Source organism: Petaurus breviceps, unplaced genomic scaffold (assembly GCF_028583685.1).
Source record: "Petaurus breviceps papuanus isolate PSGF00001 unplaced genomic scaffold, PetGlider_PUasm1.0 115, whole genome shotgun sequence".
In the NCBI taxonomy this organism is placed as follows: Eukaryota; Metazoa; Chordata; class Mammalia; order Diprotodontia; family Petauridae; genus Petaurus; species Petaurus breviceps.
In genome coordinates this window covers 9,873,009-9,888,213 of record NW_027185612.1, presented here as the reverse complement: position 1 = coordinate 9,888,213, position 15,205 = coordinate 9,873,009, and the positions used below count along the sequence as shown (strand labels likewise).

The following is a 15,205-nucleotide window of genomic DNA, read 5'->3' as shown; positions in this document are numbered from 1 at the left end:
ATCTATATATAATATCTGGTGTGTGTGTGTGTGTGTGTGTGTGTGTGTGTGTGTGAGGACTGGTACCAAGTCTAATCAGCACCTACCTCACCTACTGGGTATGCATCCAACAAAAAATTTAACAATAAGAACAAAGTTGTATATTGAATGACTTGAGGAAATCTTGTAATAGTGACTAAAAAATTCTTATTTTTAAATTACAAGTTCTCTGGCATAAAATCTAACAATACTTAAAAAAAAGAACTTATCTTTGGCATGGACAAATATCACTAACAGAAAATCTTAGTTTGAAACAAACCCTCTATAACCAGGTACAGAAGGGGTGAAATAAGACAACAACAACAAGACCCTGGAATTCTTTAGGAAAAAAACAAACAGGCATGCTTAGAAATTAGATGCCCCTCACTAAATAATAGCATTTATCTGAATGTTTGCAAATATATACATCAGCAAGGAAGATACTTGCCAAAGAAAATAAAAGTGGTCTCACAATTTACTTTCAAATTTTATAGTTTTGTGTCTTTAAAATCAGGGGATTTCAACTTTATATAGTGCCTTCCTTTGGCAGTCTGTTAAAGGCTATATGACTCAGCATGTTTTTAAATGCATAAAATTAAAAAAAAAACAACCACACTGGTTAAAAAGAAAAACAAATTATGTTGAAACTGTAATCAAAATAAAATTTTTTTTAAGTTCATATGCAGCCTGAAGCATCAAGCTAATTTTGGCCTCAGAATCAATATTTTATTCATATAATCATATTCATATATATATATATATATATGTATGTATATATATATATATATCATATGTCAGGTTATAAAGATGTCCTTTGTGAATATCTTCTAAATATGAATTTTTGTTTTGCTCTCCATAACCAAATAACACAGGCCTGCCATCTTTAAAATTTATGCCACCAATCTTGCCAAAAGGCAAGTTTATGAATATATCAATCTAAATAGCTACACTCTAAAAACTATTTTTTATCAACAGTGAAACAGTAATAACTTTTTATATTAAAGAAAACATATTTTTCCTAATTCAAAACAAATAATATTAATATTTTAAAAGAAAATCTAATTTTAAAATGGGTAGAGAAATAATGCACAGAATGGAAAATTATTTATTAAATTAGGCACTAGATTCTAAACACTAAAGAATAAACAAAAAAATTTAAACATGCCTGCCTCACAAGAAGCACACATTGTAATTAAGGAAATAACATACATAAGGAGGATTAGATTCAGGACAAAGTGAAAGGAAAAAATAAAAAAAATCTGGGGGGAAAAAAAAAGCCTGGTCACTGGATCTTTGGGAATCAATGGTAGAACAGAAGGCTCCTAATCAATGGCAGCTGGGATGAGGTAGGAATTCATCAGCTAGAGTAGAACAGGTGTTTGAGTGAGGGATGTGGAGGAAGGAAAGATGTCAGAAATTAGCCTGGAGGAGGCAGTCAATAGGAACTATACAAAAAAGACTACGCACATATACAGTTATACATACATATATTCTCTCATTCTATGCATGTGTGTATCTCTCTCTCTTTCACACACACACACACACACACACACACACACACACACACACACACACAGTTTTTCCACTGAAGCCTTACTGAAAAATCAGAGGTCTGAAAGGGCACAAGGATGTGCACAGGTTCTCAATGGATAGACTGCTGGAGTACATACTCTGGTAGATGTTAGAAAAATGGAAAGATTTTTAGCATGGACCTCATAATGGCAAGTGTGTTTGGGGAACTCACTTCTACAAGGCTGACCAAGCTGGTCCAGAGGTGATGAATTCTGGCATAGAAACGCACTCTGTTTACCAAAGTGTGGAAGGGCTGCAATCTGTGGTAATGCATGAAGTACCCACATCATCAGAAATTACAATTCCTTTGGAATACTGAAGTATATATGTATATGGTTACATGCCTATTCCATATATATCATTAAGACACATATGCAGATAATATTTATCTAGGTCCTGGTAAGATTCCTTATGAAATATTTCTAGAAAACACAACAGGAAGAAGGAACATCTAGAAGATTTCTAACCACTGCTGAATTTTAAAAAAATTTTTGCTATTGATAATAGTTTTTATTTCATTTTTATTTCTAAATATATCTCTTCTCTCTTCCCTACCCAGTAAGCCACCTATAGTAAATAACTATTTTAAAAAGAGAAAAAACAGCGGTTCAATAATACCAAACAACTCATCAATAGTATCTAATAATACAAAATATTTCACATTCATAGTCATCCATCTACAGAAAGAGAATAAGGAGGTATATTCTCTCAATTGGAACCATTATGTCAACACAAATACACAGCATCAGGTTTCTTTTTTTCTTATTTTGATTTATATTAGTTATAGTCATTGTACAAACTATTTTCATGATTCTACTGTAAATAATGTAAAAATCATATAGTTTTAACATAAATTATGAATTGCAGAACAATTCTTGCTCTAGATCAAATTTTTTGTTATATCACAATTTTGTTGCACATAAACATGAAGCTAAACCAAAAAACGACCATTTAAACTTTAAAGAACTGTTCATCGCTGTAATGGTAATCAGAATTTGAAGATCTTCCCTGACCCTCAATAGGCCCAAGGGAATTTGAAGATCTTCCCTGACCCTTAATAGCCTAATGTAATCACACAGTCTGTGGTGGGAGAAGCTGGCTGAACAGGTGAAGCAGAGCCCAGAGGAATTTGGGAGTCAGAGTAGTTAGTGCAGAGGGGGAAAGAACACAGGCAAGGAAACAGCTAGGCTTGTGAGTTTTTTTGTGGGAAGGCTTTGGGATCGTGTTGCTCTCTGCAGTGTTATTGTGCATAGACTTCTTTGTTGCTATGATGAACTCGGTTTTCTGGTGTTGGGATTTGGCTTTCTGGTGTCAGAGTAAATGTTTTGCTTCTGTGTCTTCTATATGAAGAGTCTGTTATATTTTGCACTTCCGGACTATGTCAGCATATTCATAGTTGCTGTCAATGCTGTGAATAATGCCTTGGCAATACATTCACTGAAAAGACTGTTTTAGTTCTGAACTTCTGTTTATTTTATTTTCATGCCCTCAAAGACAATGAAAAACAACCCATTTATACAACAGAAATTAGGACTCAAAAAGTGACTATTCTCTCTAGGAAAGCAAAAAGAATGGAGGAAGGAATTATATGGGAGAAAAATTCTTGACAGCCCTTTTAGGGAAATAGGACAGAAAAAGAGAGAAAGTAGAGGCTACAAAAAATAAGCTGTTAAAACTAAAAGTTTAATAACAAAGAACAAAGCAAATTCTGGACTAGGTCCTAAGCTATAAGAAATCTTCAAAGAGAGACACAGAAATATCATGTGTAAAAACCATATTCTCCGTAAAAAAAAACAACAACATTTTCTTTTAACTAAACATTTAGTCTTTTATTGTTAGGACCTTAATATGGTGTGGAATAACTACAACTACAAGAAAAAATATACATTAAAAAGAACAAAATTATCAAACACAATCCCAAAATTTAGAAGAGGTTGTACACCAAACTAGAATGAATAGCAAAATTAAATAGTTCAGATAATATTTTTTAAAGTTCAAGCACAAGTGACCATGACTATGGTCTTTGAAAATTATAAAGCACTCGAAAAATGCAAAATGATTTCAAAATTTAAATGGTTCTATATATATATATATTGCATGTAAAATGTAATAAGTTATAAAAGGGAAAACAAATAAAGATACCAATTATAATTTATTTTAGTTTAGAACTAAGACTAATAACTTTGAGAGAACAAAGGCTGTGAATTACTTACATCCTGCCTGATTAGCATATTATAGTTATCTAATTAATTATTTTTGAAAAAACAAACAAATGAAAAAGCAAAACCCAAATCTCTCATATTTGTGTTTAAAACCATGAGAATTAAAGCTGGAAGAATTCTGAACTAGGCTGAAAAAATTATTGCTGCTACCACAGGTTGTCTAATAAGCAGAATGTTAAAAAATGGTAAGAACAAAACAAAGCAAAAAAACCTGCCTCTTTAGAATGAGTCTTTTTTAATGTATGATACAAAATAGTATATCAAATAATGAAAACAATGGAGAGGGAAGGGTAGTTAAAGAAAGGCTGAGCAACAACATTTCCAGACCTCAAACTCTATTAAACGTCAGCAATCAAAATAAGATTCGATAAAGGTTAAAAAACAGAAAGGTAGATTAGTAGAACTGACAAGACAAGGGACAATAAAAAATAATGGAATTTGACAGTTCAATGATTAGTAAACCCCAAAATATAAATTACCTAGACAAAACTCCCTATTTGATAAGAATGGCCAGGAAAATTGGAAAGCAGTTGGCAGAAATCTGACCTAGACCTCGATAACACATTCCAAAATAAATTCAAAATGTAAATGTGATATGAATATTAAACAACAGACAAAAAATAATTTAAAGTGCATATCATACACTTGGGAAAAGTAGAAAATGGATTTTTAATACATTATGAATGGAGGCAATTATGAAATACAAAATCAATAGTTCTGATTTTCTAAAATTTAAGTGTCTACACAAATACAATTAAAGCATTTAGAATGAGAAGGGAAGTAGTCAATGAGGTAAATTATGGATCAAATATCTCTGATAAGAGTCAGTCAGCATTCACGATAAAAAAACAGCAACAAGAAATATATAAGACAAAGATTTTCTTCAACAGCTAACTGCTCAAAGGACAGAAACAGATAATTCTTTAAAAAAAAAAAACCCACAAACCTGTAACCTTTTAACTAAATGAGAAAATGTTCCATAACACTAACAATAAGAATAATGCAAATCAATACAACCTAACATATAGCTTAATTGGCAAAGATGGAAATAGGGATTGTAGGAAAACAGGTATTATTGTGAATCAGTACACCTGTTCTGTGTGCCAATTTAGAATTATGCAAATAAATAGCTAGCATCCATACAACATATGAATTTAGTGGAATTTTACTGTCATAAAAAATGAAAAAAAATATGACTAATGGGAACCATAGAAAGACATATATGAATTTGTCAAGTGAAGTAAGCAAAGCCAAAAAAATATACACAATTGCTCCAAAGATATATAGAAAGAACAAGAAAGTGAAAATTAATGTTGTAAAATTATAAAGAACAAAGAACAAACTTGAGCACCAAAGAGACGTGAAAAGACACCTCTCAGGGAAGCTAGGTGGAGTAGTGAGTAGAGCGATGGCCCCAGAGTCGGGAGGACCCGGGATTGGTTCCGGCCTCAGACACTTAATATCCCCACACACACACACACAAAGCTGGCTGTGTAACCTTGGGCAAGTTACTTAACCCCAATTGGAAAGAGAGAAAGAGAGAGAAAGAGAGGAAGAGAGGAAGAGAGGAAGAGAGAAAGAGAGAAAGAGAGAAAGAGAGGAAGAGAGGAAGAGAGGAAGAGAGAGAGAGAGAGAGAAAGAGAGAAAGAGAGAAAGAGAGAGAGAGAGAGAGAAAGAGAGAAAGAGAGAAAGAGAGAAAGAGAGAAAGAGAGAAAGGAAGGAAGGAAGGAAGGAAGGAAGGAAGGAAGAAAGAAAGAAAGAAAGAAAGAAAGAAAGAAAGAAAGAAAGAAAGAAAGAAAGAAAGAAAGAAAGAAAGAAAGAAGAAAGGACACCTCTCCCCATCCCCATTCTCTTGCAGATCCATGGATATGGAACACATATAATGTCAAGTGTTGTTCCCCCTCCCCCCCCTCCAATTACTGTGTGTATTTGCTGAATTTTTTCTTTTCAGATAGGTGAAAAATACTGTCCTGGTGTCAGAGAGACTTAAATTCAAAGTCTGCCCTTGACATTTTGCAGCTATGTGACCCGGCAGAAGTTTGTTTCTTTCACTTTTCCCAAATGTAAAATGTGGTTAAGGGCTGAAAGGATCAAATGAGATAGTATTTGTGAAGTTTAGCACTGTGCCTGGCACATAGTAGGGTGACTTAATAAATGCTTGCTTCCTTATTTTTCTTCCTTTTTTAAAATAAAAAGTCTTGTTACATTTGATTTCTCTGTAGGGGAATGATACCAGAGGAAATTTAGGCAATGTAAAAACAAGGGATATCTATAAAAACATATTTTTCAAACAGGGAAATATTACCATACCTGTTTGATCTACTTTTAGCTATATACAACTGGTGTTTTTTTCCCCTTCCATTATTTGATATAAGGAATCACTCTGGGAAGGAAAGGGGGAGGAAGATATTGGAAAATGTAGGTGCTGTAAAAAAGGGAGCAAAAACTTGTTTTGAACAGAAAAGAATCTGAGGGAATATAGAATGTCAGTGAGACTAGGAGGACTTAAGGAAAAAAGAGGGAAAAAAGCCAATTTTCAAAACAAAAAAAATATTGTCACATGTAAAACAAGTATTCAGCTAATATGTTCAAAACTATATTAACTTTGTTCTGAAGTTAGCAAGCCAGATCTAGAAGAGTTAAGCTCTTAACAGAGCTGAGGAATTGTTCTTAACTCTGATTAATAATTGCTTGCTTTTGCCTGATTTTATTTTAAATTTGAGTACCTGTTCATCATTACTATCTTAGGAAAGTCACTAACTTCTCTGGACCTCAGTCTCCTCACTTATATAAGACAGCAGCTGGAACATCGTCACTGAAATTATTTCAGGCTTCAGTCCAGGTGATTTGCATAATTTAAAGTCATATTTTTCATAGTGGATATTTTAGAGGAGAAAATGCTGCTTGCACCTTAATTTTCTTATCTGAATCACAGAGAAACCTTTGATTCAACTCAATCTTTTATTAAGTGCTTATTACTTGCTAGAGAGACAGTACAGGATGGTGGACAGAACTTCCTCCAAGTCAGAAGTTGACCTCTGACACACACTAACACTGTGTGACCCTCTCATATCTCTCACTTAAACTCTCTGTGTTCTAGGAAACTCTCTAAGGTACTGATTTACAATTGTTAGTTTCCTCATCTGGGATTTCCTTCTCCCAAAGAGATCACAGGTCCAATCCCCACCCTATTCTTTGCTAGGTGCTAGGGATATAAGAACAAAAATTAATCACTTCTTGCCCCAACGGATCTTACATTCTACAGGAGAGATACAACATACACACAAATAAAGAGTCTAAGATATCAAATAATAAATCTATACAGTCAGAAACCTGATTTAAAGGGAAAACTAACGTTTCTTTTTGAGCAACCATTTGATTAGAAAATGGTTACTGCTTTTTTTCACCTTACCAAAGGCTCGAGATTCATTTCTAATACCTACTAATTTCTCAACCCCCCACAATTTTCAACAATGAATACAGAATCCTACTGTAGAAGTAATTAATACAAGATTTTAGCTTCTGTGACTGATTTCTCAGAAGTTAACATTAAGTGCAATATACTCATTTGGACCTACAAAAGGGCACATCAAAAATAGGATTTTCTTTCTCATCATAAAGCAAAAGCAATTATGGCTGTAAATTAAACTTCAGGAAGAGTTTATAAATGTGATAAATGTGTAAACTGTTTTAGTCGTGTCAATGGAAGGTTCAGAAAATTGACCTCAATTCTTATCTTGACAAAGAAAGATGACTGTATCCACTTAAAACTCAATGTTGTGCTAACAACCAGAAGAACCTCTCACACAAATTATTTCAGAAAGTCTATCATAAAGCTAGAAAATGAAAATAGTTGGTGCTTAAAAGTCAGATATTCCCACTTTGAAATTTGAGAAAAATCAATTCAAACTAGAAATTATTAGGTCAAAATTTTTCTTTAATTTGCCTTTTTATAAAAATAAGCATTTTTATTTCAAATATGGTAAAGACATTTATAAAATATGTATTGATTAGCTAAATTTCCTATAAGACATAGAATCCTGCCCAATGAAAATAAAATTTTGCTTTAATCAATCAACAAGCATTTATTAAGTACCTACTTTAAGCCAGGCACTGTGGATGCAAAGACAAAGACAAAAAAGAAAGTCTGTCAGCAAGGAAGGAACATTCTAGTCTGAGACAACATGCAATTAAGTATTCATATGTATACATATGTATGTGTGTACAAGCATGTATACATGTACATACAAAACACACAAATACAAGTTACTTGGGGTGAGGGGAGCTCTAGGAGTTGGGGAAACAAAGAAAAGCTTCCCACAGAAGGTGACATTTGTGCTAACTCTAGCTAACTCTTCTCCTGGTTATAGAGTACATTTATTTTGTTTTAAACTGTTATTTTTTTCCCCTCCCAGGAATATATTAAATATACACAGCAGAGGAAGGGACAGAGGGAAAGGAGATTGCCGTTGTCTTCATTTTTTTATGGTATGTATTTTTCATTCAATTAACAGCAATTTAAATTTCCTTGTCTTTAGAATAATTTCTTTTCCACTCTCCATGGCTACTTGAAACAACAATTTTAAAAGTCCAAATCTCTGGTAAAAAGGAAGATGTACTTTCACTTCAATAGTTAAGAACTACATGAATTAATTGGTAATAAACATTCTGGAGCTTAACAAAGAATTCTAAAGCTGCCATTTTGCATTTTTTTTTAGCTTAAGGAAAAAAATTCTCAAAATAAATAAATATATATGTATATGTACGCATGTATGTATGTGTGTATATATATGTATATATATATACATATATATATATATATATAAAAACAAGCGGCATAACTGAACAAAGATTTCTAAATACTAAAGAAAAGTCACATGAGAAACTATCATAAAACAATGCTTTCTGATAATTGTATGTGAAATCTGGTAGCAGTTAACAAGATCTTGGGGTCTAATTAAACAAAGGAAAGAACACATGTTCCTGTAATAACTACAACTAGAAAAGACGACTTACATAATAAAACTCACAAAGATAAATAATTAAAAGTACTAAACAGATAAAATGGATCATTCCAATTTAGAAACTAAGTTCTAATGAGGTACTTATCTTTTAAAGAAACACAAGGAATATGTTTAAATTTGAAGTTTATTTAGAAATATAAAATACAAGTAATTTAATTAAATTGTGCAAATATATATTACAGCAATCTGTACAAATTATAAATTCAGTGATGGATTAGTACTATAGTCACTACAATCAAAACATTGTCAGCTATCCTCACTGCTACTAATGCTGATGCTCATAAGTGAAATGTGTTGTAAAATCAGGCAGAATGGGTTGGATAGAGACTATAGTAGACTTGTAGAATGAATAAGCATTACTTAATTAGCCCATCAGGTTAAGTGCAAGCATTAATGGGCCTTTCCTAAAGTCTAGCATGACATCTTTCTCCAAACATGGCCAAGAAGAAAGTTCCATTAGCAATATTAATACAAGCTTAGTTGATCATTTTCATTCAATTAACTTCTTTCAATTAAATAGATAGCTTGACAAAAGCAGTGATAAAAGACCTGAAGGGACAGCTGATGACTCGAACTGAACATTAGTGTGCGAGAGGTCGCTAGTATTAAACGGACTGTAAATCTAGCATTCAATTTGGAAAATGCATTTCTTCTGCTCTCAGTCTGTTAATGAGCAATTTTAGCTGACTAGATATGTTTGCAGCAGAAATTTCATGGCAAGTCAAGCACCCTTTTTCTCTTCTTTTTTCCCCTCCAATAGTTAAATTCTTAGTGATGGTGGTTTCTTGCCAATATTCCAGCCACAGTAACTTACAGCTTCATGCCTACCCTAGTTAAAGAATAAGAACATGCTGGATATTTTGAAATAATTTACATGAAGCCCACATTAAGTTTAATACTCTTATTTTTACTGTAGCAAATCAATTAAAATGTGACAATCAGAAAAAGAAGATCTGTAAAAGACTGTCTAATAAAAACATGGCAAGAGGGTAACATGAACTGATAACTGGGAAATTTGCTGAATTCCAAAAGGCACCCTAAAACACTTTTTAAAAAAAATTAAATGGAAACAAGCTGAAACAAAGTTATATTTCCTTTGAATTACACTAGTCTAAAAGGAAAAACACACTCACTATACCTTGAATAACTGAATCCACCGTTTCTGTTCCATTTGTATACATTGCTGCATTTCAGTATTAGTTGTAACTCCCACACTTTTAAATGCAACAATATATTCTTCACGAACTTCTGGTTTGGTTTCAGGATAAGCCAATTTGATGATTCCTAAGCAGGCATCTCGAAGGCATCGTGATAATACTATAAGCTCTTGTAATGTAAAAGGCATCATTGATGATTGTCTCTGACCTACAACAACAACAAAATTGCTATATTTTCTTGTAAAATTAATGTTATTTTTCACATGCAATTAAATGTCTGATACACTTCTATTATTCTCATGCTATCTGCTAAAATGATTAAGCTGTGTATTCAGAGAAAGTCAATTTTCAAAATGCTTACCTTCTATGGGATCACCGAAGAATTCATTATCATGTATGGAAATTAATGAATGGCTAAACAAGGAGCTAAAAAGGTAAAAGAGTGGGATAATTCGACTGGAATCTTCTAAAGACATGGGAGAGCCTCTTGATATGACCTGAAGCAATGGTACCATGGACCTTGAATTGAGGGAACAAAAAAGAAAACTTACAATTCATATAAGATTAGTTATAGTCTGTGTATAAATTAATAATGGTTAGTATCTCAGAACCAATTAGGGCAGCCTGAAAATGGAAGAGATTATTTCCTGACATAGAATACCAAACTATTAGAAATGTCCAGGAAGAGGCAGAAGACTGAGATGTTGTAGAGGTGATTCTTATACAGTCTTTAAAGTCCCTTCCAAATGAAAGGTGCACAGTTCTACAAAACACTTAGTAACTTTGCCTCTTCACAGATACAAAATTCAATGAGGCAAAAGTCTAAAAAATAATACCAAAAGGCAGTGAGGTTTGGAACCCCAATGTCTGCAGAAGATTTCCTTTAAAAGTCATCACTGCTCCACCAATATATTTTTCGAGTGTCTGACAAATAGCTATAAAACCCCACCACAAGAAATATTTACCTTTTCTTTTAGATTATGAGTTCCTATGAGAACAGATGTTAGTTGTTAGTGATTTTCTCAGGAACCAAATATAAGTACTGTGCAAAACAATGGGTGTTTCACAAACCTTTGTTAACATTAATGAAAAGTTCTTGATTTTTCATTTTTAATAAAATCTAATTGCAATAGTTCTAATAAATTATCTGTGATTACACTTTTACTCCAGCAGGTAATTATAAAGGCTTTAAAAACACCTTTTCCTCTGAATCTAAACCTAATTACAACTTTGACCTAAACCCTAATTCTGACTCTTATCTATAGTCACACACAGAGACTTTACTATTACAGATTTATGAATCTGTAAACAGCAGTTGTATGACCTTGCACAAATCATTTAATTCTCTTGGAGCTCATTTTTTTTTCACTTTTTTTTATTAAAGATTCATTCCTTTCGTCACTTATCACCCCACCCTTACTGGGAAGATAAGCAGTTCAGTATAAGCTGTACATGTGTAGCTAATGCAAAACATTTCCATAGTGGACTGACTATATTTCCCTCCCTCCTATTTCACCTCCCATTTGTTCTATTCTCTAATTTGATCTTGTCCCTTTTCAAAAGTAGATGCTTCCAACTTCCCTCCCCCCAGCCTGCCCACCCTTCCATCATCCCCCCACTCATCCCCTTCCCCCCTACTCCACTTTAGTGTATATTTCATTCCCTCCCCAAGCCAAATTCAATGAAAATAAGGTTGACCCATTCCCTTTGCCTTCCTATTCTTCCCCTCCATTGTAACCATTTCCCCTTGCCTCTTCTATATGAGATAGTTTACCCCATTCTGTCTCTGCCCATCTCCTCCCATTATATTCCTCTCTCACCTCTTAATTTCACCTTTTAAATATCATCCCTTCCTGTTAAATTGGTCCTGTGCCCTCTATTTATGTATACCTGTAAACATATATACACACGTTCACATGTGTTCATATGCCCATATACCCTCATATATAGACATATATATATATATATTTCTATTCCCTTCAGCTATTTTCATACTGACAAAAGTTTCATCAGTTACAATTATTATTTTTCCATGTAGGAATGTTAATAGCTCAACTTTGATAAGTTCCTTATGATTTCTTTTCCCTGTTTACCTTCTCATGCTTCTTGTATCTGCATGTCAAATTTTCTATTCAACTCTGGTTTTTTTCAGCAAGAATGCTTGAAAGTCCTCTATTACACCGAATGACCATATTTTCCCCTGAATCATGATACTCAGTTTTGCTAGGTAGGTGATTCTTGGTTTTAATCCCAGCTCCTTTGACCTCTGGAATATCATATTCCAAGCCCTTCGATTCCTCAGTGTAGAAGCTGCCAGATCCTGGGTTATCCTGATTGTGTTTCCACAATATTCAAATTGTTTCTTCCTGGCTGCTTTTAATATTCTCTCCTTAATCTGGGAATTCTGGAACCTGGCTATAATATTCCTAGGAGTTTTCTTTTTTGGTATCTTTTTCAACAAGTGATCAGTGGATGCTTTCAATCTCTATTTTGTCCTCTGGTTCTAAAACATCAGGGCAGTTTTCTTTGAGAACTTCCTGGAGGATGATTTCTAGTTTCTTTCCCTGATCATGGCTTTCAAGGTAGTCCAATAATTTTTAAATCCTCTCTCCTGGATCTATTTTCCAGGTCAGTGGTTTTTCCCATGAGATATTTCACCTTGCCTTCTATTCTTTCATTTGTTTGGATCTGTTTAACAGCATCTTGATTTCTCAAAGTCATTAGCTTCCATTTGCTCCAATCTAATTCTGAAGCAATGATTCTCCTCATTGAGCTTTTGAGATTCTTTTTCCATCTGGCAAATTCGACTTTTTAAGGCATTCTTCTCCTCATTGCCTTTTTGAGCCTCTTTTCCCATTTGAGTTAGTCTATTTTTTAAGGTGTGATTTTCCTCAGTCAGGCTGTTGACTCTCATTTTGTAATTTTCTTGCATTGTTCTCATTTCTCTTCCCAATTTTTCCTCCACTTCTCTTATCTGCTTCTTAACGTCCTCTATGGCCTGTAACCAGCTTGTATTTTCCTTTGAAGTTTTTGGTGCAGGAGTTCTGACTTTACTGTCTTCCTCCTGTTCCATGCTTTGCTCCTTTTTTGTCCCCAAAACAGGAGTCTAATGTTGGAATCTTTTGTCTGCTTTGTTTCCTTTGCCTGGTCATCATTGCCTCAGTTACTTGACCCCTGGGCTTTTTGCCACAGTAGGACTCTGCCACCAGACAGGAGAGCTTTCGTCCCAGATGCTGGGGTTTTCTCAGCTGCTGGAGGTATTAGATGGATGCCCTCTCTGAGGCCTCCACACACTCTGGCGAGCTGGACACACACCCCAGAACCTCCACCCCAGACTGCAATCCAGATCCAAGCAGGTTAAAGCAAGAGCGACTGCCCCTCAGACTGGTTGCTCAGTCCCCCCTACACCTCCTAAAGGCCAGGAGCTGAAGCTGCCAAGTGGCACTGGCCAGCTGTGCCTGCCTGCGTCTCAGCGGCTTCTCACCCCAGGGGCAAAAGCCAAGAATTCCCACTTACTGAGTCCCAAAGTCCACACTGCACTGATCTCTCACTTTGTCCTTCGCATCTATGTGTTGATAAATCTGTAACTGGCCACAGCTGCTGCTGATCTTGAGTCCCTCCTGCTATGGCTGGTCAGGCCCGCCCTGGGGCTAAAACCTGGGGCCTGGGCTCGGCTCCCAGAGCACTGCGCTGGCCAATTCCTGCTGGGCTGTCCTCAGCGGGAAGTTAGCTTCTGTGTCATTTTGTGGGTTCTGCAGTTCCAAAGTTTGTTCAGAGTCCCCTTTTTAAATCGATTGGGGAAGGTGGAAGCCAGAGCTGCTCGAGGTCATGCTTCTACTCCGCCATCTTGACTCTGCCCCCTCATTTTTTTAAAAAAATAATAAAAGGAAGGATCTTAACTAAAGGACCTTTACGATATTTTTTCCCAATTCAAGAAATCTATGATTCTAGATAAGGAGATGAACAGAAAAAGATACCTCAAAAATAAACAACTGTGACTTTGTTTTAAACAAACCCATAAACCTCTGGGAGACAAGCAAGAAAGTACTTGCACTTTAGAAGGAGAGAATACGACTGGCAAAAAGCATCAAAAGTCTTGCTATTTATACATTAAGACAGGAGTTAATGAAACACAAATCTCTTTTTCTTCTACTGGCTTCTTTCACTGTTTCAACTTCACTTTTTTCTTACTTTCACTTACTGGCTTCTTTCACTTTTTCAACTTCAATTCAAATACATATTTTTAAATGTACCAATCTCAAATAATTGTAATATTTACAGAGTTAATAAGTTTAAACTTAAAGAGTTAATAAGTTAATCTAATAGAAAAAAAAATAGCCTAAGAACCAGAAAATCTAATACAAAAGGATCTATTACAGATCAGCTGTGACACCTTACACAAATACTTCAATTTCCCTACCTAATAACTTCAGAATAATCCAAGCTCTTACTAGCAAGCCCTTTACTACTCAAAGACATAGGAGAAAAATGATTCAGTATCTATCAATTACTGAGAGATCATCAAAGTACGTAAATTTAAGGTAGGTACAAGAATAGGGACAACAGACTTGTCATTTCAGTTGCATAGGCAATTACTAGTGAGAAAATTGTATCTTATCTATCCTAGCCATCACATTCTTTGCAACATATATTCTTCGTTTCCTAAAGCACTGATGAATTAAAGGACTCATACAGAATTAGAAAGCCAGTGTGTGTCAAAACCTAAACTTGAGCCCAGGTTTTCCTGGCTCAAAGGGCATTCCTGTATCTACTACACCATACTGCCTCACCACTTATTCAAACACTGTACAGTAACAAGATTCTGACTGGACCAGCATCCCCAACTAATTTTCTCAGAGCACACTTTGGAGTTTAAAATATATGAACAGCAGGGTGGCTAGGTGGTGCAGTGAATAGAGCACCGGCCCTGGAGTCAGGAGGACCTGCGGGCAAATCTAGCCTCAGACACTTAACACTTAACTAGCCATGTGACCTCGGGCAAGTCACTTAACCCCAACTGCCCTGCCTTCCCCCCTCCAAAAATTAAAAAAAACAACAAAAAAAAACATGTATGAACAGAACCCATCCCTACCTTGAAAGATACAGCATACAATCTCTCACATAGAAAAACAAAAACAAAAAACCCAATATTGTTACTACTAAAAATGTAAAATGGTAGTAACAGCTTGCCTTTGGAAAGCATTTCCATTTA

At 34.8% G+C, this 15,205-nt stretch overlaps 1 protein-coding gene across 2 annotated transcripts in view; it reads right to left on the bottom strand.

Annotated features, from left to right (window-relative positions):
- Positions 1-15,205, bottom strand: part of UBE3C (ubiquitin protein ligase E3C) — a 173,811-nt gene that overhangs the window by 90,492 nt on the left and 68,114 nt on the right. For both annotated transcript variants that reach the window (XM_069084551.1, XM_069084554.1), the window contains exons 12-13: positions 10,355-10,512; positions 9,975-10,201 (exon numbers count right to left, since the gene is read on the bottom strand). In XM_069084551.1, coding sequence (XP_068940652.1) covers positions 9,975-10,201; positions 10,355-10,512 — 385 coding nt within the window. The remainder of the gene's footprint in view (positions 1-9,974; positions 10,202-10,354; positions 10,513-15,205) is intronic.